Source organism: Labrus mixtus, chromosome 13, assembly GCF_963584025.1.
Source record: "Labrus mixtus chromosome 13, fLabMix1.1, whole genome shotgun sequence".
In the NCBI taxonomy this organism is placed as follows: Eukaryota; Metazoa; Chordata; class Actinopteri; order Labriformes; family Labridae; genus Labrus; species Labrus mixtus.
Window position 1 is genome coordinate 13,471,174 of NC_083624.1, and position 26,747 is coordinate 13,497,920.

Below are 26,747 nucleotides of genomic sequence, written 5' to 3' on the forward strand. Positions count from 1 at the left end.
TAAAGTCCATCTACACACAGAGCTGGACTTCATGATGTCAAAGAGAAATTACCTTGGATCAGGGCTTTATAATTCACACGAAACAAATGTCATTTGCATAAATTGTTTCGATTTGAAGGCAAAATAGTTTGTTTAGAGTCTAGATTAACAGAACCAAATATACATGTTATAAAATATATATAAAATACATGTTAAAAACAAAAACACCAGTTTAGAAATAGACATTTGGAGGCTATATAATGAGTTTTTGTACTTTCAAACCCTGAAGTATGTCATCTACATTCAGACATGTAGATGAAAGGTTTTTGTCCCTGAACCCTTTTTGTTCTTTTCTTTGAAGAAGAGGAAAAGAAAGAGAAGACCCTCATGTTGGCTCCCTGTCTCATCTTGTGCAGCTACACTCATCCACTATAGAGGCTGCTTTGGTTTGGTTTTGAGTTGGCCCCAGAAAATGAAAATGAGATCTGAGTTGTGAGATCTGTGTAAATCTGCTATGACTGGAGAGAAAACTGACCAGAAGGAAGCACCAAGAAGGAAAAACAAGGGATTATGATTAATTATGCTCAAATGTTTAATAGCTTAGCAGGATATTGTTTTGCATTTTGAATGAATCCATCTGTCAATGTCTTGTTAGTGCAAACACTGTATTAGGTAACAGTTATATTAGTGTAATGTTGCCAAGCCTCTCAGGGTAAACCAACCCTTGTTTGAATGTAATGACAGATTTAGTGTCATGCCACTATTCTCTTAAAATTATGGATAGAGGCATATCTTTATGAACATTTTATATGTGAAGATGCATTGTTGTTAGCCTGCACCTTATGCAGAATTAAGTCAGTCTAATCGAATATAGCAGTTTAAGCATAGATTTAACCTTTTGACCCTTTTGGTGCCAAACCAAACTCTTACACGTCTACTTTAGTCTCCTGTTTAACTTGCGAAACACACAGAGGGATGTACATACATATACATTGATTTACATTCACTAATTAACATGAAACTAAAAAAACAAGCAATATTAATGGATGAAGCCTGAGTGACATCAGCCATCTATTACGGCAGGGGGCTCTGAAGGCTCATTGGCAAGAGCCACTATACTGGAAATCCTGTCTCAGCCTAACTTTCAGTCAACCTAACGACAGGCTTAGAGCTGGAGCGTAGGCGGGATTTAAGCCTCTTGACAAACCGTTACATCAAAGTCCTGTCAATCATGTCAGCTGCACGCCTAATTATGGATTACATGTATCCTTCATAAAATCAAAATGTATGTGTTATAAAAAAAAAATTAGCCCCTGTGCAGTGTGTGCCAATACTCAGACTGGGGCTTCCGGTTCCGGTCTAGAGGGAAAGGCAACTTAGAAAGAGAGCTCTCGACAAGAATTAATTAAAACTGCCCCAAAGTGAATTTACTAACCAGCGAAGTACACGAAAACAAGGGAGAAGGGGCACAAATGATGTCCAAAAAGAACAGGAGAGGTAAAAAGTCAATTATCGAACAAGTTGAAGACGACAAGATGCAGCTAACAGAAGAAGCTAACGTTAGTCCTCCCTCCTAACGTTAGCCCTCCCCCCGGCTCCTAGCTATGATGGCGCTGGGACAGAGAACGAGGACGAACCGGTAAGCTTGAAGTTGATACTGGAAGAACTAAGAGGCATTGGGAAAGAGGTAAAAGAATTTTGAAAAGACACAAAAACACAACTACTGGACATCAGAGGAGAGCTGAACAAAACCAATGCGAGGCTCAACAAAGTGGAAACCAGGGTCGCTGGGCACGAAGATAAGCTCCAAAATACAGATGAGATATTATCTGAGATGATAACAACGCAGGAAAAGCTTAAAAAAACCTACTCGAGGAGGGAGATGCTCAGACTATACAGGGTCCTGGAGGGAGCGGAATTGGGATCACAATCTATGATCCATTTTGTGGAGAAGCTACTTCGGGAGAATCTCAACACCCACTACAGATCCAGAGGGCGCATAGAGCATTATCATCTCCCCCACCAGACGGCTCCAAGCCCAGGTAGATCCTGGTAAAATTCCTGTGCTGCACTGTTAAAGAAGTGCTTAATCTGGCATGGCAGAAGAAAGGTTTTATGTGGAACAACAACAAGATAAACCTCGACCACGACTATCTTCCGGAAATCATGGCCATGAGGAAGGAGTATGCAGAGGCGCGGAGGATCCTGAAAGACAAGAATCTGTGGTTCTGCATGCTTACTGTAATCGACTTCTTTTACATCATTGTTATTGTTTTAAACTTGGTTAATGTTCTTGGTAGTTTTTGACATCTTTGCAGAAGTTTTTAGAAAATGCACGACTGTTTTTTAAATGAAAAACAGGAAGTGTAAAGACTTATTTCAAACTTGGAATATTGTCAAATTCATAATAACAGTGGATTATTTGTGAGTAAATAACAATATCCAACAGCTAACGGATCACAGCTTTTAAGCATTCTAATTATTCCTGTGATTTAACGGTTATAAAAGAACAATAGAAAGAGCAGATTGGTGGAGCAACACTCTTCAACATGTTGGACTAAAGCTGTACTGTTGAAGTTTCAGATAATGTGATATGGATGCTCCATTAAGTTTTCTGTTACATCCCTTGTTACTTAACAAAGTACTTTTTTTTTTGTATCCATGAGGTCTGATAAACTAGTTCTATGCACTTATATCACCTCAAACTTGCTACATTACTTGAATTTCCCTTGTGTTGTCTCGTTAAATACACGAGACGTCCCTCAATGTTATGTCTGAACAACTTAATTAGATAACATGCAGGTGAATAGGTACTTCCATTAGTACTTACACCAAGAGCCCATTAAAATTCAAATATATCACTGTTTTTCTGTGCTGTGTGCAGTGATCTCCATTATGGTTAATGGACTTTCCATTCGTACTCTTTTCATTCTTTGTCTCTCTTCATTCATTTCCATTTCCTTCTGTGATACATATAAGCAGGGACAGCTGGAATAAATGGGCTAGCAGGGCTGAAACCTCCCATTCTCATACAATTAAGATAAGAAAATGATTCCTTCTATTACTTTTAACAGCTTTTTAAATGTTGGTAGGACCTAAAGTAGCAACCAAACTTAAATGTAACAAGAAAAAACGACAATATCTCTAAATGGGATCATTTCTTACAGCCTGAGCACTGCAGAAATCTCTTCCAGTAGTGTAAATGAGTGACAGGTGTCGTGGCATGACCCCTCAATTTGTGTAACATTTGGGCCTAAAGGTGTAACATGTTTACATTTGTACAGTTAAATATCAAAATTAGTTCAAATTGACTAAACATATGTAATGAAATATTCTTGTTGAGTACTTACACTACCTCAAATATTTCCAACAGTTATCGAAGCCAGAGAAATCCCTTACGTTATCAGTTGTAACAGCCTGCGCCTTTCTTGGTGCACGCCATGACAGACACGACGATGTTACGCCAAAGACCGCTGCGTGAGGAAGCGGGGAAGTGCTACTGAAAGCTGCCGCACTGCTGCTGAGAGAAAAAAAGGAATGTAAATTATACTTGGATACATTAGCTCCTGATCTTGTTGTTCACACACGCAACCTCACAGTGGGAGACTGTCCTTGTCGGACAGGAGCTGGGGCAGGGGGTCTCAGCCAAAGCAACAGATACCCCTATACGACGCTGTAATGAGACTATTTGCCTTCATTTCAATTCTTTGTGTAGTTCAGCATACATCATGAACAAAACAATGGAGAAGAAAATACTGGCGAACAGAAAACATAATGCAGCAGTTTAATTACATGCAAGGAGATCGCAACGTTTGTGTGCATGCATTCTATGGTTGTGCATATCCTGATTATATCGTGCTTTGTTCTCACATCAGCTCATTTGCACTTCATGCAGAAAAACTACTAGGGGGGCTGGCAGGAGAAACTCTGGACAAGTCAGAGCGAACCATTCAGCTGTCTGTGTTCACACATGCAGCTCACACCAACAACTTCAGGAGTGTTTAAGGACTTTTGTGCAAGGCGAAAATCAAGGCTTATGTCAGTAACAAGACAGCACTGTTTACGTTTGTTTCATTTGATTTCAGGTGTTCCAGCTGTTTTTGTGGCAGTGTGGGCCGTTGTCAGGGCAACGCTAGCAGATGCAAGGTGAGAGAACAAGTCTTACAGTCTGTTATAACGTTATGAGAAGACTTAATGGTGTATTTAATTCCTAATTGTAGTGACATTTGAATCAATCCTCATTGAAATCACATTAAATATGCATGATATAATTTGCAAATTTAATGAAAACCATGTTTTCTCCAGGCTTCTCATTAAAAGAAATCATGTAATATGTATCTATCTGGAACATATATGATATTTGAACCATTTATGATTGACAAACATCTCATTCTAAACTTTGGACATTGGACGGTTCCTATATAGTAATGTCCACTTCTTTGGGTATACTTTCCACATGGTTTTGGTAACTTGCTGAAGGGTTCTTTCATAGTGATGTCATCCGCAGTAAGGCCTGGATCACACAGTCTGCTTTCTTAAAGATAACAGATTGGGTTTCGGCCTGTTCATTGTGAATGTTTGCCATATTCTTCCACACCAAACTCAGAAGAAAAAAAACATTTCTCAGGGCTGCAGGGAAATATTTGGAGTTTTAAAATGGCATCAGATTAAACAATTTAACATAAGAATAAGGCCTTACTTGTTATGAAATTATATAAAATCACTTTCAGTTTTACAAAGGCACAGACTTGTAAAGTACCTTAAGATTAAATAACTTTGAACACACACACATAAAAACACTTGTACCTTAAAGAAGCAGAATGGCTCAGGGTCTATACGGGACAAAAAAGAGAGATTTATTATAGTCAAAATGTAACATCAATTGTAATTGAATATATGCTTTACTCAGCCTATCTACCCTAAATTCAGATCAGGATAGGGGACAAAAACAAAGCTTATATATTTTTTTGCTGCCGGGATGAAGGGAAAACATTAATTTCCTGCTTGCGAGCTGTCAGTGGACGGTATGGGGAAGTGCAAATTCAATTGAAATGGTCATCCAACCAAGACTTTTGTCGCTAGGCTGAAATCAGTACCAGCCAATGTATTTAAGCAATAGATAGATTTTTGCAAGTTCATCCGCCCACAAGCGCTAGGCATTTCACCATCCTATTGTGCCCTGGTCTCCTGTTTGCCGCTACCTTCATCATCATCACCAGGGACAACAGCACTTAGACAACATCTGGGTAAATATCAAAACAGAGGTACTGTTGTGGCTGTGTTATGGGTTCTCTGTATGTTTTAAGTAACAAATACCTTTTTTGGCTGTGGGAGAGAGTATCTTAAAAATCACAAGATTTGGCTGTCCTAAACTTTCTAAAGTAGTTTATTTAATTCAATTGTTGCCTTACTTGTTTGAGCCTTCTCTTTATTAATACATTGTGCTGTTATCCAGTTTGATACACATATTGAATACGTCATTGTTCTTCCTCCTCCATATTTTATATGCTTCATTAATCCTTTTTTAATTCGCAGGTTGTTGAAAGGGATCAGAACAAGACAGTCAATAAGTCTCTGTCTTCATGGACAAACCATTTGTCAATTTGTAGATCCTGAAGCCTCTACAGCAAGAAGAGGCTGAGTGGAATTGAAGAAACTCAACTGATAATGTTCAGAAGCTTTGGGCGCCCACACCTTACAGCAACACAATTTCCACATCCATTCTTGGAACCCATCACAATCTTTTGTACCACAACTTCTTAGGATAGCCTACAGTCATGAAAAAGATGTAACCAAATCCAAGAAGATTGTCTTTTAAAAGACTAAACCTCTTATCTTGGCAAAACTCTTCTTCCACATGTATGTGACCAGGACCTTGAGTCCTAACCTGACAGCATCAGATGAGTGAGTGATGGAATTCAACGCCCACAATTATATGAAGAGGTCTTCATTTTGTAATACTGTTCTGTTGATTAAGGTCAACATGTAAACCTGATGCATTTATCATGATACAGCATTGATGTTAAGTCAACTGATGAACAAATATTTAAAACAGATATCATCAAATAATATGTTACAATATTTTGTCCAATGAAGATGGGGTGGCTGTGCCTCTGTTTTAGAGTCCGTCATCCCTCAATAGGGAAGTTGGCAGTTTGATCCCAGCTCCTGCAGCCACATATCGAGATGTCCATGAGCAAGAAACAGAACTTTCATTTGGATGAAAGCTGTTATATACTGTAGGTTATATACCAAACAACAGAAAAAGTTGAGAGACCTCACTTTGCTAAAGTTTAGGTCGGACTGCATCAAACCAATGTCATTTTCTCTTGGGAAAGAACAGGGCATGGGGCCACTTAAAATATCTCACTCTGAGGCAGACCACCTTTATGAACCCAATAGAGATGTGTAATCTGATCCAGACTGGTGCCAGGGCAACATGGGGATTCTCATTCAGCAAGTGTCAGAAGGTGTCTTTGTTTTTAGAATGTCTTTAGAACCAAAGATCATGTAAAAAAGCTCTTAACGAGTATTCTGAAATGGCAAATCAATTTCCTTGCTTTTTAACCATAAGATGTTGTCACTGCAAGATAACGTGTTACTCTATATTCTTTTATAGATTTTGGTCCTATCCTTTCTATTTGTTGCATGTGTTTGGAACAGTGTGGTGATTTATTACCTGTAGAGTTTATAATGAAACTTTCCTCTCCTACCGACTCACTGTGATTAGGCTATATGTCTTCCAGCACCACATCTTGCTGAGCCAACACTAACACTGCGCTATGGGAGTCGTGGTAAAAGCTGCTTCTCCTGTATCACGGCCTGACTACAGTGGAAAGAGGCTTTTAGGGCGCGATCACACTGGCCATCCATACCGTGCTGTACCCAAGCACGATTGCCCCCCCGCAGCGCCATTCCCCCGCTGGCCGGCGCGGCCCGCGGTCACACTACACAGGACTATCCGTGCCTAAAAGCACGATTACCTCTTGTACATAACGTCGTAATACAACACATGCACGCTTTATGTTATTATGAAGCGTGCTCAGTTTACAAACAGGCGGACGAGAGAGAGAGAGAGAGAGAGAGAAAGAGACGCGCAGTCGAGTCCACGTCTGCACATCAGAGAAAAACACAGAACATGACAGCTAATTTTCTGACTTTACAGCTTATTTTAAGCCATTTTAATCAGACATAGCAATAAATAAATTAAAAAATACAATAGACGCGCAGCCGAGTCCACAGGCGTGACCTTGATTAGATCTTAAGAGGTCCGGGCACAAGATGTTCCAGATGAGGAGAATTGATACACTAAACCAAAGGTCTGCTTTTAAAAGTTTACATGAACTGAAGAACAAGATAGTGAAGAGGCTGGCACTTCGACAGCACACTAAGGAAAATGGCCATTCATTATGAAATGTTCTGAAAAGAATAATGCATGAGATGACACTTTACTAGAGGACACATTGTGGTGGATGTAGTAGACGGAATTATAGTTCTCAGCAAACTGTAATTTTTGAAGATGATTCGTGATGTCTTTGCCATTTAGTGTATTTGCTTCCATGTGATTCATCGAAAGTGTAACATTTGTAGTGGAAGAAATCATTTAAAAAAATGTTGGAATAAACATTTGGGTGTGGTTAGCCGTAACCCAAATTTCTGGATGTGCTGTTTTTTCTGTAATTTAGGTTATTTAAAATTGATCCTGAATTTCAAAAGGATCACATTGAAAGCCTTTAAAATAGTTTGAATATAAATCGCTTTGGACTGTAAGAAGCATGCCATATTGTGCATGGGGATATTGTTACAAAGAAACAGGAAACAATGTTCCCCAAACAGTTTCCAAACCCTTTCTGCTAAGAAAAATGTGATGTGCTGTTAAGCATTAAGATTTTTTCTGAAAGCATGCTCTTGCATTAAAGATGTCCCTTCATTTAGAACTAATGGGTCTAAACCACATCTGAAATATAGCCCCAAACCAAATGTACATGAAAGTCTGTACCTATACATACAGTAACATAAAAGTCACCATTGTCTTATCTAGCGTTACAGTTCTAAAGGAACACAATTTCGTCTCACTGTGTACCAGTGTTGTAGTACTCTTAGATCTGTCTTGCTCTCAAGATCGGTATCGAGACCAGTTTTGGATGGTTTCTGTTCCTTCTCGGACTCGAAAGCATTTTTACTTGGTCTTGTCTAGGTCTCAGACTGGGTGGGTTCAGGATTTTAAATCAAGACCAGTCAAGACCACCACTGACAGACTATTTTTCAGGTCATTTCTGTGAGTAATTTTTCAGTGATATTTATGGTCTTGTCTCAGTCTTGCCCTGCCTTGGTCTTGTTCTGACTCGGTCTTGATCCCTAAATGTCTTGGTCTTGTCTTGGTCTTGGAGCACTCTGGTCTTGAGTATGTCTTGGCCTCTACTAGTGTGGTCTTGACTGCAACGCTACTGTGTCCTATGTTTTGTTGAAATGACAATAAAGAGAGCTTGAATTGACTTGACTTGACAAAAGGTAAAATGATCAACGCAGTCAAAGTAAACTACAGTACTTGTGGGTGGCAGTAGCTCAGTGTGGGCGGCAGTAGCTCAGTCTGTAGGGACTTGGGTTGGGAATTGGAGGGTCGCCGGTTCAAGTCCCAGCACGGACCAAGTCCAGAAAGTGGTCTGGTAGCTGGAGAGGTGCCAGGCCACTTCCTGAGCACTGCTGAGGTGCCCTTGAGCAAGGCACCTAACCCCCCCACAAGCTCAGGAGCGCCCGCTGTGGGCAGCCCCCTCACTCTGAGACCTCTCCATTAGTGCATGTCCATAGGATCCTGTTTGTGCATGTGTGTGTATTTCAGCCTATGTTTGTGTAGACAGAGTGTAAAAACAAATTTCCCCTCGCGGGATCAATAAAGTATAAATTCTTCTTCTACTTCAGCATCAAAGTATAGTGTAATATGAACAGTTGCAATCTTCTGACTCCATAATACATATCAAGAAAATAAAGCAAAGGGTTTTGAGTGGTGAGTGAAGTGCTGGATTTCATAAATTGATGTAGTTTTCTTTCTGCCAAATATGACCCACTCTACCTCACTGTGAATTTAAGGACCCTACCTTGGTGGATCAAAGTGCAGGCACGACGGCAATTTTCATCACATAGTTTTATTAAAGCTGGCTTAGAATAGATTATAATGCAGAAAAGAACGTTATGGAGACATGCATTTAAGTTAACAGGCAGAAGGTATCAAATGATTTCCATTACAAAGGCTCTGTAAACATACTTTATTGAAACTTCTCAGATTTAAACCAAAGCTGTCCATGTAGCCTCCTAGCTGACTCTTTCATCATAAAAGGAGAGTATACATTCTCAGACTCATTACACTTATGGCGATGAAGAGCGTTATGGCACTCCTAAATTCACTTTCAACACCACTGCCTTATACTGTAGATTTGAATTTAACCGCTTTATTTTGTTGCCTCTCTCCACTCTCAAGTTCTAAATTGCTTATTAATGTGACTATTTGTCTGTATTTGACCTGGCCATGTTGTTTCCTCTGTGCTCTGACCCTGATGCCCTGAACATTTTGGACAGGTTTGGGAAATGGCTTTTCAAAAAGCTGTGAAGAGTTCTCTTATTAATTTAGATTCTGTTCAGACTGTTTACAGATGGTCTGCAAGAAAAGGGGAGAATATTTGTCACTTAATCAATTATAGATGAGGTCTTTTTTTAGGGTGCAGCTTGTTTCACCCAGTAACAAAAAAACATATTAATAACTGGGGTTTTTGGGTTTGTATCATGTCTTAATTTTCACTTATTATGCAGAATTCTTTGCACCTTATCCAAAGCCTTATGTCATCATTATATGAGCCATATTATTTAGTTGATGTTGAGGAGCACTGTTGTCAGTGTTCAATCCATAGTCTATGCTAATGTACAAAACAACCAGGGCTTGGATTTAATTAAACAGAGGATCTAAAGTGGATCTATAATTTTGGTGGGTTTTTGTTAAGAATTAACTTTGGATGGAAGAACAGCTATTAACAACTTTGCACAACAGCCATCTCCCCTGATGTGTGATGGGACACTGAAAAGCAGTAAAAATGTCATACGTCTGGCATCCCAGTTTTAATTTATATACATTTTGGATATCTGAAAAATTGTTGTCATGGCACCTTGTCTGAATCATAGGAAATACTTCAGTTAGTTAACAGAGAAAATCTGGCAATATTTCATGTTACATGAAAAAGTTAATTAGCTAGAGGAACTTCAGACAACAGCTGATTTTAGCTTTATCAAAAACTAGCAAATATGTTGTAGGTGGCAAGAGACAGTGTTTAGCCAGTTTTTAATTGGTCTTGAGACGTTTTTGCATTGTAAACTCTCTCCATTTTTCAAAGCCTCTCCGATATTTGTCCTAGGTTTCCTACGTTCTGCTTGTGGTGGTTATTAGAAAATGCCAAGGCTTTTTAGGAGTAGAATCAGTTATATCTGAACCAGTTCGCTTGCACTCTTCCATCGCTATGTGGGGTTGCCTTAAAACTGCCTACCTTCTTTGGTCCAAACAAAAATGAACCATTCCGGACCAGAATCGGGAATTAGAAGGGGGAAATACTGCCAGCACTTCAATATAGTTTCCTCTATGTCTGATGATATAGTATGGCCATTTTATGATTTAATTTAGTAGATATCTTACATATTGGTCCTTTAATCCCTGTATTGTAAAATTAGCTGGGAATTGGTTTAATGCTAACATTAGCTGTTCTTTAAAGGTAGCCAGTCGGGGATCAAGATGACATATTACTTACTGTAGGATTGTGGTCTTATGTTCATCATAAAGGTCACCATTAATTGTCTTTTTAGAAACGGATCCATTGTGAAACCATGAAGGCCTTTTGGTTTTCAGGTTTCCCTTCATTTATACAACTGAACAATTGGAACAAAGCAGAGTGACATAAAACAGAGCTTCCCACCCAGACAATGACAACAGATCAATGACGTTACTGAATGCTATGTGAATCATTGACTCAGATTTAGCTTAGAACTCCAATGAAGGAATAAATAGACATTTTTCTTTACCTGCTAGTTCAGAACATGATTACCACTTGTTATTCATCACATTTAACATTTGAGAGTAGCAAAATGGTTGAAGTTGTTTTAGCTGCCAAAGCTTCAATCTTCCAATTGTGCTTTTGTTCCGACTCCTCACCACAGCAGGCCTTTGTTATCTATAAGCATCCATTCAGGGTGTCACTGTGAGACTCCACTTTCATTCTGTTTTCACCACATGACATGGGGATGTGTTTTTCGAAAAACATCCGTGCCTAACATTCAAAGTACATTCTTCTCATCGGCTTGCAGTCTGTTTGCACATACAACGGCATAATCGTGTTTGCATAATCCCCTTGAACTTCCATACTGATGAAAGCTACATGTTTGTTAAATGATGGAAGGTTTCCTTTGAAGGTTTTAGTCAGAAAAAAAAAATGCATTTATCATTGTTCACGGAGATTGCATGACGAATCTCCTCCACAGTTTCAGTACGATAGACACTTTAAATGGTGCCATTGCTGTTTGTAACACTTTTGACTGAGAGAAGTAAACATCACATTACATGTATGTGATGTAATATACCTATTAGGATCATTTAGCTGACAAAAGTGAGTTAATGAATACATTAATTGATAAAATAGTAAATAATGCAAGGATTGACAATTTCACTTCAATACAAGGTGATAGACTGAGACATTCACAGTTTGAACACAGAAAGTGAAGTAGAAAACCTGAAATACAAAGAGGAAACACTTTATGGCATGGAAATTGTTTATTACAATTTGGGAAAATGAAATTCAGCTTGACAAATGTATCGCGTAATAATGGAAAAGGATAAACGTTTGTTTACCATGTATTGAAAATGGGGGAAACCACATATTGAAAATGTCAAAGGAACAAAGGACACATCCCCAGAACACTGAAAATGAAAAAGCTTTTTTTTTGTTTTACTTATTTCTCTTTCCTTTAAACATTTAAGTGTTTGTCTTTAAAGCAGTATGTAAATGAGTTCTACCTGCCTTTTTTCATGATCAGTTTTTTCCATTTCTGCTATTCCTAGTCTATTTTATGATTGCTCCTCTGATTCTTTTGACAAAACAGAAAGTGTTTGACAGTTTGTATAACGTATGACCAATTCTTTTCTAGCTCTCTTTTTCTTTTTCAAACTGCGTACGTTCAATTTGGTGGCAATTTTCTCTTCAGTCTGTCACGTCTTCCACCTCCAGCATTTCTTTTGAATAACACCACCTGACTTCTTCTCCGCTCCTCTACCGATTTTTGCTGCTTCTTTAAAGTTATTCTCACCTGCTATCTATTCCCCCCCCCCGTCTTTTTGACCTGCAGGTGTTGGGAGCTCAGTGCTGGTAATATAAAGTGGATCTACCAGGTTCCCATCCTGACAGCCATCGGGGTAAGTGTGTGAGTGTGACACAAAGCTTGAGATTTGCAGTAAACGTTGTTCAAACCAAACTGGGATGAACAGGAAGCCAATGCTGAGAGGATGTTATAACACCAATTTGTCTTGTTTTCTTGAACCAGTGAGAGTCTAGCAGCAGCATTTTGGACCAAATGTAGGTGGTAATAGAAAGCAAGAGTAATACTTGTATATAGGGAATCACATAAGTCCAAACAGGACATAAAACCTGTGCTACCGTAGAAGGTCCGAAAAAAATGTGTCATTCTTGAAATGGTCTTTGGCCAAGGGAATCATTATTGAAAATCTTTCCTTACCCAGTCATCAGAACCCCTTACTTTCAAGCAGTTGTTCTCAGTTATGTGAAATTGGTTTATGATGCATACTATTTCACTTACAGAGTTGGGTGTGGCAAAAAGGACACTTTTTTTTGTTCATCATCATCAAGTTTAGTGACGTTATTGAAGGTCCAGAAGTTGATATTGGCAAGGAAGGCAGAAAATTGGGTGAGACCGGGTGTTGAATCTAGAAATCAACTGGGTCCGGTTCTAGAAAATGTCCTCAACCAAAGGTCCAGAACATCATAATGTCTAATTTGTGATACCATTCAGTGCCATTTGTTAAAGCAGCCTAGTAGTCTACATGTATAATGTATGTCAGGAGTCAAAAAACTGACTGTAAGATCAAATAAAGGTTTATTTCAGTGGTTTCACAGTGTTTATTATATGGTTTAGGATTATGAAATAATAGAACTATTGGGTTGTTGATTGCGCCAGAATCAATTAGTCCTACAAGAATATGTGTTGCAGCTGTGCAGGATCACAGTCTCAGTCAATCTGTTGGATTTTACTTCAGCCAATATAGGAAATATAGGACTGCCAGGGAATCTTGTCCATCTATGGTGCCCAGTGGATGAATCCCACTCACTCTATTTCAATCAGGAGAAGCTTAAGTTATAATTTACAATTGTTTAGTTAGGAAAAGTTAGGAGAAAATAAATATGAAATGTCTTTAGCTTAGACTCCATCATGACGACTTAAGGGTATTGAGGCCGACAGCAGGATAGGATACCCCCCTCTGGAGTCTAGACCCTGATGGTGATGGAGGTATGGAGGCTGTGATGAGGAGTGGGTTTCTGAGGCTGTATCTGAACCCTGCTGAGCTGGAATGGAGGTGACCAGGGCAGAGGAGGGTCACAGCGAGCGGACTGAAATGACAAGCTGACTGTGGAAGAGGGAGAACAGGTTTAAAAAATGTGACAGCGGCAGGATGATTGGTTGAGAGAGGTTGTGGCAGGGGGGCAGGGGCTAAATGGAATATATAAAATTGAATGAATGTGTGAGAGAATATTAACAGACTTGCTGCTTGAATTTACGCTGGGCTTCATTAGGGATGATTTCTTCCCAGGCAGAGTAACAAGGTTGATTTCTAAGGTTTTATTGGTTTTCACAAATTTTTAAAATTTGGCTATGAATTATTGATGCTTTGCAATGCAGTTGGTTTGGCAAGCTTGTCAAGATAAGATGTTATTCATCAAAGACATCAAATGTACAAATAATACGCACCTTGATGGACGCATTGCTATCTGTGTAATTACATGTCAAACACTTGTCACATAATGTTATTGACATATATTTGAAGATACATTTCATCAGCTCTGCATGTCAAGAGGTATGCTCAGTACTATTTTCAAAGATCAGGTGTTCTAAATCTAAATATTCCCTTTCCTTTTCACTGAAAAATGTTATACGTTTGACTTATTTTCAGGGACAAAAAGCACGTTCTCATTAATGTGTATAAAACATGTCTCTGAAACATTCAAGCATGGCTGCTTTCATTATTATTTTTCTATGTGCATTAATATACAAAAATAATAATGAAGATTCAATGAAAGGAAGTGGAGAAAGACGATAAATCATGTGAAAAGTTAGCTGCTGAAGAGGAGCTCAGTATGTGTGGTAAATGTTTTAAAGGAAATCTCCTTTGTCATGCCTGTATTCTGGCTTTGGAAAACATAAGTCTCAATTTACATTTTTGAAAAGACTTTGCTTTTGCCTCATTTAAGTCTTAGAGAAGAAATCCTGTAACTTGGCTGAAAAAGCTTTTCATGGCACAGAACATCACCCAAGGTTCATTTGGGGTTTGTAAATGCCTCAAAAGTTTAAGACATTGTTAGTTTATGGTATAAATCCTCCAGGATTATGAACTGGTTAAATCGGCACACCAAATCTGTAGACTTTCTTTAATATGTTTAGTTTGTAAAAAGCCAGTCAACATGAGTTTTTTATTCTTCGTCAGCTGCTTAAAGTTTTCCATCCCTGTTGTTTTGTTCCAGCTGAACTTCATCCTGTTTGTGAACATCGTTCGAGTGTTGGCAACTAAAATCCGAGAGACAAACGCCGGGAGATACGACACGAGGAAACAGTACAGGTTTGTACTCTGTTTCTTTAAAGCGAGTGGTTCACTCATGCTTGATTTTTAACCTGAATGATGAGCTATGATCGCATCTTTCAAATGACAAATGGGCAAATCACACTGCATTAATTTCTGCTGTTAGGTGTCTCTGCTGTACAGTAGTTTACTGTAAGACTCAGTAGTTCACTCTACAGTGGCTTTATGAATGGTATAGTTTGTTAATTGAAAAAGGGGAAAGGAAGATACTGTATGTATGTGAAAACTTAGACCAATGGCTGCCACGATAAGCCACCAGAGTTTTAGACGATGCTATCTCATTATTTCTGGTTTGATTATTATCATTAATTCCAATGGATTGGTCTAATTAAAAATGTATTCCACTGGATAGTCGTTTCAGTTTTCCCTCTCTTTTGCACTCAACCCCAAGATATTTAGTCCAGTGTCAGACGTCGTTAATAAATTAAAAAAACAGGTCATAATAGACTATAATTATATGCTTACATTATGTTGTGTTACAGTGTCTTTTTATAGCTGAATGTATGCTGCAACTAAGCGAGATGAGAAAACCACTCATCAGAACAGATGGGAGTGATCTTGTGATGTAACCAGAAGCTATAACTGGAAGCTGATTGTAAACCAATTACCGATGCATTTCACACAGATAGAGAAATCAAAGGGAGAGAAAGTCAAGAATAGGAATAAAGTAATATGTAAGGAATTCAGTGTTGGGAAGTGACCCTCAACAAAATTCTTCTCAAGAAATATAAGTGGTCACAACGTGCCAAAATTGATATACTGTATATTTTTTTAATATTGATTCAACCTAAACTTCTTACACTTTGACTATGGTTAAAATAAGATATGTTTTTTTATCCCCAAATGGACATTTTTCTTGGACTCTGTCCTGCAGTTAAAAGAAAATTAAAAAACACATAAATGGATATCATAGAAAAACATGTGACAACTCCACATTTACATAAAAAACACCTTCTTGAAGCGCAGACTGACATATTACACTGCTCAAATTAATGATTATAGTGGTTCAGTCTGGTCAGAGGAACCCTGTATCTTCTACCAAAGGGTAAAAGCTGAAACTCAAACTGAAGAATGTGGGTGGGGTCAGACATAATTGTTTTTGCCTACTCCACCAGCTTGCTGAAAGTTAGCCAAAAACTGCAATTTATTACAACTTGGGTTTATTCTCAAGGTTCTAGCCATCAACATACAACATACAAAAAATGAACTGTTGATATCTTACATTGGCCTTTTCCAAAAATCAAAGCTGACTTCAGTCTGCAGAGTTGGTATACATTTTTTCTTCACATTTTCTGCACAGTTTGATGCACCTGATAACATCACTGAGCATGCATTTTATTTCAACTTGCTGGTTACACTGCTTGCACTCCAGTCTGTATGCAGAATTCATTCAGAAAGATATTAAAACTCTCCTGAGCAAGCCCAATGTTAACACATTTTGTACAGAGCCTTTACTTGATTATTATACAACCATATGTTCCCACTGAGCAGTCTGATTGGACGAGAGACATTCTATGATTGCACATATAGAGTACAACACTATAATAACTGTGACCTTTAACAGTATGTATCACTCCACCTCAGCCAGCTGTTCTGACTATAGTTAATTAACATCAAAGCAGACAGTGTTTGTCTTTATCAATCAATCTGACACCTCTGTATCACAGAACAGGCTATAATTCCACTGGCAGCACAGCCATTTCAAATATACAAATAAATGTTAATAATACAGAGTAACCATTTAAACAAACAAGTAGCAGGAGCGCAGTGAGAGTGTTTGTGGTTGCTTGGCAACAATCCAGTTTCAAGTTGGCATGTAGCCCCGGGTCTATGGAAGAATCACAGCAGTGCTGGTAGCAGACCCTCTCGTGTGATATTGCCTTCGTATCATTACTTAAGTACCTAAATGAACAGACGGTATTTGCTATGTTATTAAGAAACTAAATTTCAAATGCCTGTGAAAATGTATAGATGTCACCGAGTATCACTGTCACTAATTACTGCATAAGCCAGCAGAGAAAAGCTGCACTTCTGTTCACTAAAGGGCAACAATTGAGTTAATGCATATAGAGAGTGAATGAATGAATGCATATAGACAGTATATGTTTCCTTCAGGTAAGTTTCAGCTCAGGATGCAGCTCTTGGTTGATGTGGTTTTCAAAATTAGACCAGTTGAGGATGGTCACCCTCCTTGTTTTCTGTTTCAAATATTTCCTGGACTCCACACAGGAGTCTTTATATTTACCAGCAGAGTTAAAGGAGATGCAGCTGGATAGAAAGCACTTCTTCTCCTCCCCAGGTGTAATTAAACAAACAAGGTGAGCTATACTCATCATCTTAACTTCACAGGATATTTCATTCAGTCTGCAGACATACTGCAAAAAAAAAAATAATTCAGGAGCAGGCCTTCCGGTTTCATCATTTCCTTGATTGCATGTTGCTGCTAGAAACTTCCAGATGGTCTTCATGAATTAAAATAAGGAAATGAAGCCCTCTCTTTTCTTGTCCTCAGGACAGCTGGCTGAGCTTTAGCAGAAATTGTTTGATGAACGGAGCATTTCCATTGATGGTGAGATAGAGTGAAGCAGAACAGATAAATTACTGCAACACATTGTTAAGGTTTCTGCGTCATATCCGTCAAAGTCTTTTCTTCCTTATCAATCAGTCTTTTAACACGGCCACAGCCCAGACTGTTATGTGTGTTCATCTCCTGCCTTCTTTAATAAGTCTGCTTCTCTGTCATCCAGCTCTTTGTGTCTTCTGACCTTTTTTTCTCCGCTTTTAGCTTCTCCTTTCCTTGTTGTTGCCACAGTAAACAGGCTATGATATCTTTCTGTAGATTGACTAATGATGAGGCAGCTGTCTGTTCCTCAAAGCAGCGGCCTGCTGTACAGATATAACAACTTTAAACACTGTTATTCACTAATCAGATGAAGTATTCAACTATAAAATTGGATGCCTTTAGTAAGGACTTTGAGATATTTCACACTGAGGGACCAAAACCAGGTCTGAATTAAAGCACACATAGCAGCACACAACTTCTAAAATACTGGAGCTTTGGAAACACCTTCATTAAAGTTTGGTATTTTATTGAAAACAATCTGGCAAAACATCTGGCACCTCTTCAATTACACATGTAGATTCTGTCTGAAAAAATTGTCTCATTTCTATGTGATGGTGATTCACTTGCCCCTATTTCCCTCTATGTTTCCCACACATAGACCATACTTGGGAGGTCCGCCCAAGTAGCCTATAGAGCATGAGCGGGAGAGAGGTCCACTGTCCCTCGTCCATCCTGTTGATGCATCGTTTAATGTACAGGGCTCCTGATGCCTTGGTTTCAGTATTTTATTTTGAAAATGCTTGCTGCCAATGTGATTCTGCTATCTCTTGGTTTTGCTGCATCGTGATAACAAGCCGCCCTAAACACAAGGAGGCTCGCCTGTTGTGATAAGTGAGACGCTAGAGAAACAGGAGTTTTGTTGTGTTGCACGGAGTCCCTGAAGGCTCAGTTAAGAAAAAAATAAACACGCCTTTTAAATCCGTACGCCAGGCTTTACAAGTCAGTGCGCTTAGTGAGGTCCGGACTTTGGGAATTGTTTCCATGTAGCATATCTCGCTCTCTCTTTCTGTCTATCTTTCTCACTGGTGCGTGCATTCATTGGACCCGCAGGCAGGTGCGGGTGTGTCTGTCATCTGTCCACTCCTCTTAAAACAAGACAAAAACTAAAATGAATCACGTTCTGCATTAATCTTTTGATGAACACTGAAAGAGATTTGAAAAAAGACTTTAAAAAAGGACAAAAAGATTAGATCATAATTTTAAAGTTGTGCAGAAAAGGTACAAATTGGTGCATGAAAATAATCAGAATGAAGGAAAAGAAAAGTTTGGTGCTTCAAATCTTCTGTGGGAGACCCCCGGGCGCATGTAGAGAATCGTAATCTCAATTCTCAGGCAGAAGCAAGAATCGTGAAGCCCTTGTTGTTACACACTCTGCGAAAAATGCCAAACAATCAGCTAAAAAGTTATGAAAAACCTTCTGCATCTCAGCGTTCCTCTGAAGTTATCACATAGCTGGTGAAACAGAGTTGCAGAGAAGTCTCTGCAAATTTAAAATCTCTCTAGGACATGTTTACAATGCTGAACTGTTTCTGTATCCAAGACAGAAGAGACTCTCTCATCTGTCAATTACTTAAAGGGTAAACGCCCATAATCAGCTGATCACTGGAGCAGGGAAACAGAGGAAGTGGTAGAGAGGAAGTGACTAAGTTGAATGAAGAAAATTGAATAAATGTGTGAGAGAATATAACCAGTCTTCCTGCTTGAACTTTCTCTGAGGTCCATGTTGGCAGGCATGATCGAAAGCATTACAGTGCATCACAAAGAGACATCATTTGACCTGACTATTAATTATATAAATATTCTCTAAATCAAGTGTCTCTGTATTATATGCTCATCATAGACTTGTTAATAATTAGTCATATTCAAGTTGAAAAGTACTATTAGAATCATCTACAATCATAAATAGTACATCCTGTCGTAGAGGTATAATTATACAAACGTTTATAAATACATTTAAATTATAATGTGAGTCGAGTTGCTGCCAAAATATTTATCCAATGATCCAATTATTCTCAAATACAGACAGTAGTAGTGAGAGGTGAGAGGGAAATCTGAAGCAACATGGGCTCTGTTCTCTTTATGCATCTTCTGTGTGAGTGTGTGTGTGTGTGTGTGTGTGTGTGTGTGTGTGTGTGTGTGTGTGTGTGTGTGTGTGTGTGTGTGTGTGTGTCTAATAACACTCTTTAGTGTTGATCGATGACAGGTTCATGGTTGAGCAGCCAGCTCTCAGGACAAATAAAGGTCTAGAAAATAAGGCAGCTTTTATGACATAGTAATAACGTAGACTCTCAAAAAGTCAGGTTTCAGAATTATTGCAGCCACAGGTCAATTGTGAAGGACATCAACAGGAAGAGAGATTTTTGGCACAAACATGTTTTTCCTGAGTTTGAGGAGAGGAAAGGGAAAACTATAGTGTCCACAAAATTGTAATCACTGTTGTTGTTAACAGTGGGTTTCCTGCCACACATTATCATTTTCTCACAATTTATGCCACTTTGCAAACACAGTAATTAAGTACTTATGTGTCAAAGGAACACACCAGGATGAGACTCGTGGACAGCCTTTGAGCAAAGCTTTTTAATGACTCTGCCATTTGGATATTTCTTTTTCAAAGTTGTGTTTGGGAGGTATGACAGCAGAGACAAAGGCCTTTTTTCTATTGTGCAGCTCTGTGGAGCGGCACAGCAGGGTAAACTCAGAGTTGGCGCTCCCTCGTTATCTGGTGGCCAACGTTACACTGCACAGCTGCGTTCTTGGGTTGAATGAGGATGTAAGAAACAATGTTAAGAAGCAAAAGGTTGGTGACTATTCGTTAACTGCTGCTTAGCCTGTGAGATAATGAGGCTGCACACCTTTCATTACTGATTATGTTAGAGACTTTTTGCACTTTCAACAGAGCAAAAACACCACATACTCCAGCTGCATCAATGTTTAGTTTATAATAATGTATAGCCGAACATAACACACAACATTGCATGCATATAAAGAATAATTCTAAATGTCCCTGCAGTATAGGGCAGCGCCGAGCCTTAAACTTAAACGTACTAAAACTGCATGGGCAGTTTTACTTTCACAGTTCCATTGGACAGCCCGTCGCCTTCTTATTGGTCTTTATGTTACGTGTGTGAGGGCTGCAACTCATTATGGAACTCCTCTACTGCTCAGCCTTTTGGGCACAGTGTTTTTTTCAGGTGTGTGATGCAAGCATTCAGAACAGGCATGTATTTGTGCCATCAACCGGTGGCTCCATTAAGGCCTTGTGTCCAACTAGCGTTTTTTTTCTGGGCAGAAAAGCTCTGGCTGTGCGTTTGGAAATGCGCTGCACATCCGTCCTGTCTCTATGACAACAGTCTGTTAACAACGGCCACTGTATGACCAACACTGCTTCGTTACTTCTTACTGTATGCTCTTTATTTGAGGTCATTTATTTCCCTTTCAGACACGGAGCAAAGAGGATGTGGGTACATGATATAATCTGTATAGGCGGCAAAACTACAGGGAAGGTCATACATTTGGACATGCGTGCTGGTGACGTCAACATTCTGAGAAGTTGAACGAGTTTCAACTTGAGCGCTCAGAGCAGCCGCACAAAAAAAAGTCCAGACAGACCCTTTGTGCTGTGAATGCTTTCTCCTCATTGAAAACAGTAAAAAAAAAAAAAAAACGCTCAGAAAAAAACGGCTTGGTGGACACGGGGCCTAACCTTGTGATGATTTTAAGTACGTAAAGTGTGGCTGTATCCTCAACTTCCAGTGATAAAATATATTCAGTCACTTTGTTTGGCAGTATGTATCTTTTCTCAAAACAATCTCAAACTAGGATTTGCATGAAAAATCAGTTATTTTGTCTGAGCAACGGCAGCAAACAATGTATTAGCTTCATATATAGAAATTTCTCCTTTTAACCCCCATACATGCAGTCCAAACAGTAGTTCCAACTCTACCTTGTGGTTCCTTTCAGAAACTGTCTGGAAACTATCATAAACCCTTGAGACATCTTGTCGTCACATATTGATTGAAAAATGCATTAGTAAGTTCCATTCAGTCTGCAGGGTCAGACTGATCTTGTAGCCTTTTCTTTCACATTTTCTGTGGAAACACAATGAGCATAGGATAGTACTTTATTGATTCCCAGAGGGAACATGCAATTACTTCTCAAAAGGCTGGTTATAGAGTCCTGCTTACATTTCAGACTGTATGCACTATTCATTCAGAAAGCCATTTAAGCATCCATGAGCACCGTATATACAATAGCAGGTGACATCTGCCCGCTTTATTTTATTGATCTTGCTGATGCTCAGGTCAGACATCTTCAATCACCCTATCTCCCTGTTGAGTTCAAGAGCCAAAAATCATTTGACAATAATTCAATAACAAATATGTAAATAATTTTCATCTTTGATTAATTTACTTGCCTCTCCTGATTGAACTTCTAATAACATAAATGGGAAGCAAAAAAGCCCTTTTTCTTTTTGTAGTGTTGTACTCGTAGTATTGTTTAAGGTATATTTAACTGGTGGGAACTGGGGAATTTAATCCCTCAAAATACAAACCTCTGTTTGCTGCAGTGGATACTTAAAATTGTTCCTGATGACCAAAGCTGAGGGCCTCTATTCTGTAAAAGAATCATTTCTGCCAACAACTGGGGACAAATTGGTTATTAAATGGCAAATAACCAATTTCATTTGGCCAACAGGCAATCACATTTCCCCTTTTGGCATCAATTTGTTGCACATTTTTGCAGTCACAGGTTATAACATAAGCTTTAGGAAATTAATGTTGTTCTTCTTCCACACCAAAGGCATTTGTCATATAAGTTTAGCCCTATATCCAGACAGCAGCCGTTTCTCCATAGGCCATGAAATGAACACATTTTAGAAAGATGATAACAGCAGCAATGCAGTGTTTTTACTACATGCAATAATTAAGATAATAAGAACGTTTAATGTATTTTGAACGTACTCTTTCAAACTAAAAGCACTTTCTTTTCCATTTGTTAGCAGGTGGGACTGAACAGCTATTCACCTCTGCATGTGTATGTGTGTCTGTGTTTCTCCACAGGAAACTGGCAAAGTCCACCCTTGTGTTAGTGCTTATTTTCGGCATCCACTACATCATCTTTGTTGGGATGCCTCACACACTGCAGGGACTGAGCTGGGAAGTCCGCATGTACTGTGAACTCTTCTTCAACTCCTTTCAGGTACTACTTTTTCTTTCTGAATGTCATTGTATTTGATGAAGGTAGATCATTATGCATTTATTATTATCAGGTAGTTCAGTGATTTTCTCTTAATTAATAAATGGGGAAAATGTGTTTTATACAATAATAGATTAACTTTTCCTTTTTTATTCCAACATGGGAACGCATAAATGATCATGGATCACAGCCTGTGGTCTCCAACTCATGCCTTTCACATTTCCATTTTCCTGCTGCGGGAACATCAATTATCTTCTATAAATTACTCTGTCAGTGTCAAGTCAAGATTGCCCTTCATCATTAAGTCAAGCAGCTAGATAACGAGATTGATTCAGTGTCCCAATTAGTCTTTGCCTATGTTTAAATGAGAATTTCATACTGTGCATTTGGGTGAGACCTTCCCTATTATCAAACTCCATTAGATTAACTCAAGCTTATGTTTCAATGTTACGTAAAGAACATCTTTAAGAGTGTTGAGCACGTACTCTCCTTAAAGTTAGGAGCTATTAAAATTAGTTTATTATGAATTTCAAGAAGTAGAAGACAACATATTTATTAATGTTAGAGGGGAAACTCAATGTTTACACTGTTGAGGAATAAGCGTGCACACACGCACAGTGCCTCAAAAACGTTAATAAAACCCGTTTCGACCAGAGGACTTTTTGAAAACTAAACCAACATGTAGATTTATTCACCAATAGGCTGAAAGGCAGTTTGGTGGCAGGTGTGGTCAAACATTTAAAATGCCTCAAGGTGAAACATACATAACCTTTATGTCCAAAAAAACATCTTATAAAACATCAAAGACAAATCCACAAACATACAGCATAATGCTCAAAGGCACCTCAGCAGTACTCTCCAGATACCAGACCAATTTTCCATACTTTGGTCTGTACCAGGACTGGAACCTGATCCCTCCGGTTCCCATTCCAAGTCCCTACAGACTGAGCTACTACTACCTTGGTTCAGTGCAAAGAATAAACCTGGAAATGAGCTGTTTTATGAAAAAAGTAGGGCTGGACAACGATTAAAAGTTTTAATCGCGTTAATCGCATGAGTTCCTGTGATTAATCACGATTAATCACATTGTTATACGCAAAAATCCAATAATGAATTAAAAAGCAGTGTATAGCACACTTTTATTGTAAATGTACTTCTCAACTTAAACAATGTAATCAAAGCAAATAAATACAAAACTAAAGCTGAGTGCTTTTGGAAGGGGGAGGGGCTCACGGCAGCACCCGCTGCTCGTTGAGGACAGTAACTGTAGAGCAATACGTGCTTTCACGCCAGTTTCTTACACCAAAAAAGTCTCCAATAACACCAGAAAAAGTCGCTAGATTTGTCGCTAGTAGCTGTTGACAAAAAAAGTCGCCAAGGGGGTTTGGAAAGTCGCCAGATATAGCGAGAAAGTCACCAAGTTGGCAACACTGTTTCCTCTTTCCTGTGAGCGCCACAGCAGTCATGCGCAGCAGTAAGCAACATACTAGGCTCGCTCACGATGGAATTTTACAAAATAAAAGCCAGTGTGCAACAGACTTTTACAATAAGAAAATAAATAATAAAAACTGCGTTAATGCGAGATAAAATAATTGTCGGCGATAATTAATTAATGAGTTAACGCGAAAATAACGCGTTAACGTGCCCAGCCCTAGAAAAAAGTTGAATGGATTGAGAAAATGAAATCAAGATTCAGTAGTGGTACATGCTCTTTTAATGAATTTTCATTAAATGTCGAATTAATTATAGGAAAAATAGGTCTATATTATAGTGTAGATATGCTATGTTATTTGACAGAAATTAGTTTTCTATAGGGGCGCCAGTGTCCTAGTCGTTAAAGGGTTCACTTCATGTACAGAGGCTGTAGTCCTCGACGCTGGCGGCCTGGGTTCAAATCCGACCTTTGGCTCCTTTCTCGCATGTCATCCACATTGATAGACAGATTATCTCTTTTGTCTGTCCCAACAGTGACATAAATTCTCCTTTAACAAGGCTCAAACAATAAACAGAACTTACATTAAGTACACATTAAAAGGGGAGTGTTAAAAACTACAGCTGCTAAAAAGGGATCCGTTCCTGATCACTGAGCAGTTATACAGTTCAGGGAGGTTAGTTTGGGGTGAACCAATTATTTTGTTGGCCTGATTTTGAATGTGGTGTGTATGTGACTTCCAGGGCTCTTTGAGCCAGCCTCAAATGGACACTGGACAAACTGCAGGATTTTGCACTTCTGCATTGGCTTCATATTTCAACACCAGAGGTTGTCGCTTGGTCACTTCCCTCTCTTTCTCTAGCTCTCTCTCTCTCTCTCTCCCCATTCTCAGACTCTATCCACTGTCCTGTCTACAATAAAAGCATAGAAATCTCCAAAAATTAAGAAAATATATTTATCTGTAGAACATCCATGTTAAGAAAAACATTTGTTCATTTTATCAAAAATGCATCAGGAAGAAAAATTAACCAATAAAAAAAATTTTAATTAGTCTAATCTAGTTGTAATCTTGTTTTTGGTAATTGTGCATTGTTCAATCAGCCATTGATGAGAATTATTTTTAATTACAACTATTTCCCTGTGATGATGGGTGTTTGAACAAACACATACAAGTGGTTGTGAGGGGATTCCTTAAAGCAACCCGGCAGTAAACCAGCTTAAAAGCAGTGTACTGAGATGATCTCTAAATGCTCCTTTCTCATTATATTGTTATTTTATACCGTCCGTCATCTGCTGCAGACGTTTAAAAAGAAAACATAAAGCACATCAAGCCCATGGATGGACATAATGTAAGCTTGATCAATTGAAAGATAACACTTTATTTGAATGAATTACCTGCTGAAATTTATTTTAGTTGTTTGTTATTTGGCATTTTGCTGACAATCTCCTTGTCTGACACCAACACAGAGGAAGCTGAAACATCCCTTAGAAATAAGCATCTAGGATTAGTCATTGTTCAGGAGGTCTTATTTACTTTTTTTTGTCACATAAAGGCATCATTATTAATTTCAGTCTCTTCCATAAGCACTTAAAAACTCCTCACGGGAGCTTTCAGTAATCATGTGAAATAAGGAAGCAAGAACTAAAGGTGAGGAAGGGGTCTTTCTGGCCAAATGGGACTAATGGCTGCTGGGAGAAGATTTTATCAGATTATGAAACAGACTCATGTCTCTTTGAGAGCTACACAATTAAAATGAACTATCAGAAGTTCATTGAAGTTATTAAGGTATTCTAAATGTCTGTAAATGCTGCTGTGGCTTAGGTATCAGAAGAAGGGATGAACAGCAAACTGAAGACGCACCGCAAACATTCAAAGTGAATGATTTGATGGTCAGAAAACACTGCTTACACATGTACAGGGCAAGATCAGCAAAGAGATGGGGTGTAGGGGGAGATTGATACAAACTAAAAGTTCCTCACAGGAGTTTTGAAGGGGCACTTAGGGGCACCCTGACACAGCGGCATAAAATAAAAATATTCAATGACATTGCTTAAGTGCAGCAGCTTTTTACCTCCACTTACTTTTTCTTTTTTACAGATGCACTGAAGGGAGCTTAGGGACCGCCAGATGAAATATCCATCAATATAATGATGTAATTTTTTTGAGGAAACCATCTGAAAACTATTCACTATAAACGAATTGGATTTGTTTTCTTTACAGTATATATCAAAAATTGCATAGGGGACATTTTCTCAGGAACAAACTTAATTTAGGTGATAGAAATGTTTCATTAAGCTCTTCCTGCGGGAGAAAAGCAGCAACAGGAAGAAGTGATTTTACAGTAATAGAGAAAACACTGCATGAACACAAAACCTACTGTTTCTTTTATTCTTATTTTGGGGCTTTTTTGCCTTTAATGGAGAGATAGGACAGTGGATAGAGAAGGAAATCAGGGGGGGATGGCGTGCAGGAATGGAGCTACAGGTTGGATTCAAACCTTGGCCGCCTTGGAGGACATGGGGAGCTCACTAACCACTGCACCACTGTCCCACCAGCGCCCCTTATAGCTACAGTACTGTTTTAAATCAAAGAGCATTTTTCCTAAATATCTGCAGGAAAA

The 26,747-nt window shown here is 38.7% G+C and overlaps 1 protein-coding gene across 1 annotated transcript in view; it reads left to right on the forward strand.

The window, feature by feature from the left end:
* pth2ra (parathyroid hormone 2 receptor a) overlaps positions 1–26,747 on the forward strand; it is a 73,330-nt gene that overhangs the window by 39,191 nt on the left and 7,392 nt on the right. Inside the window, exons 8-11 of the mRNA XM_061053787.1 lie at positions 4,065–4,125; positions 12,355–12,421; positions 14,760–14,854; positions 22,559–22,697. Coding sequence (XP_060909770.1) covers positions 4,065–4,125; positions 12,355–12,421; positions 14,760–14,854; positions 22,559–22,697 — 362 coding nt within the window. The remainder of the gene's footprint in view (positions 1–4,064; positions 4,126–12,354; positions 12,422–14,759; positions 14,855–22,558; positions 22,698–26,747) is intronic.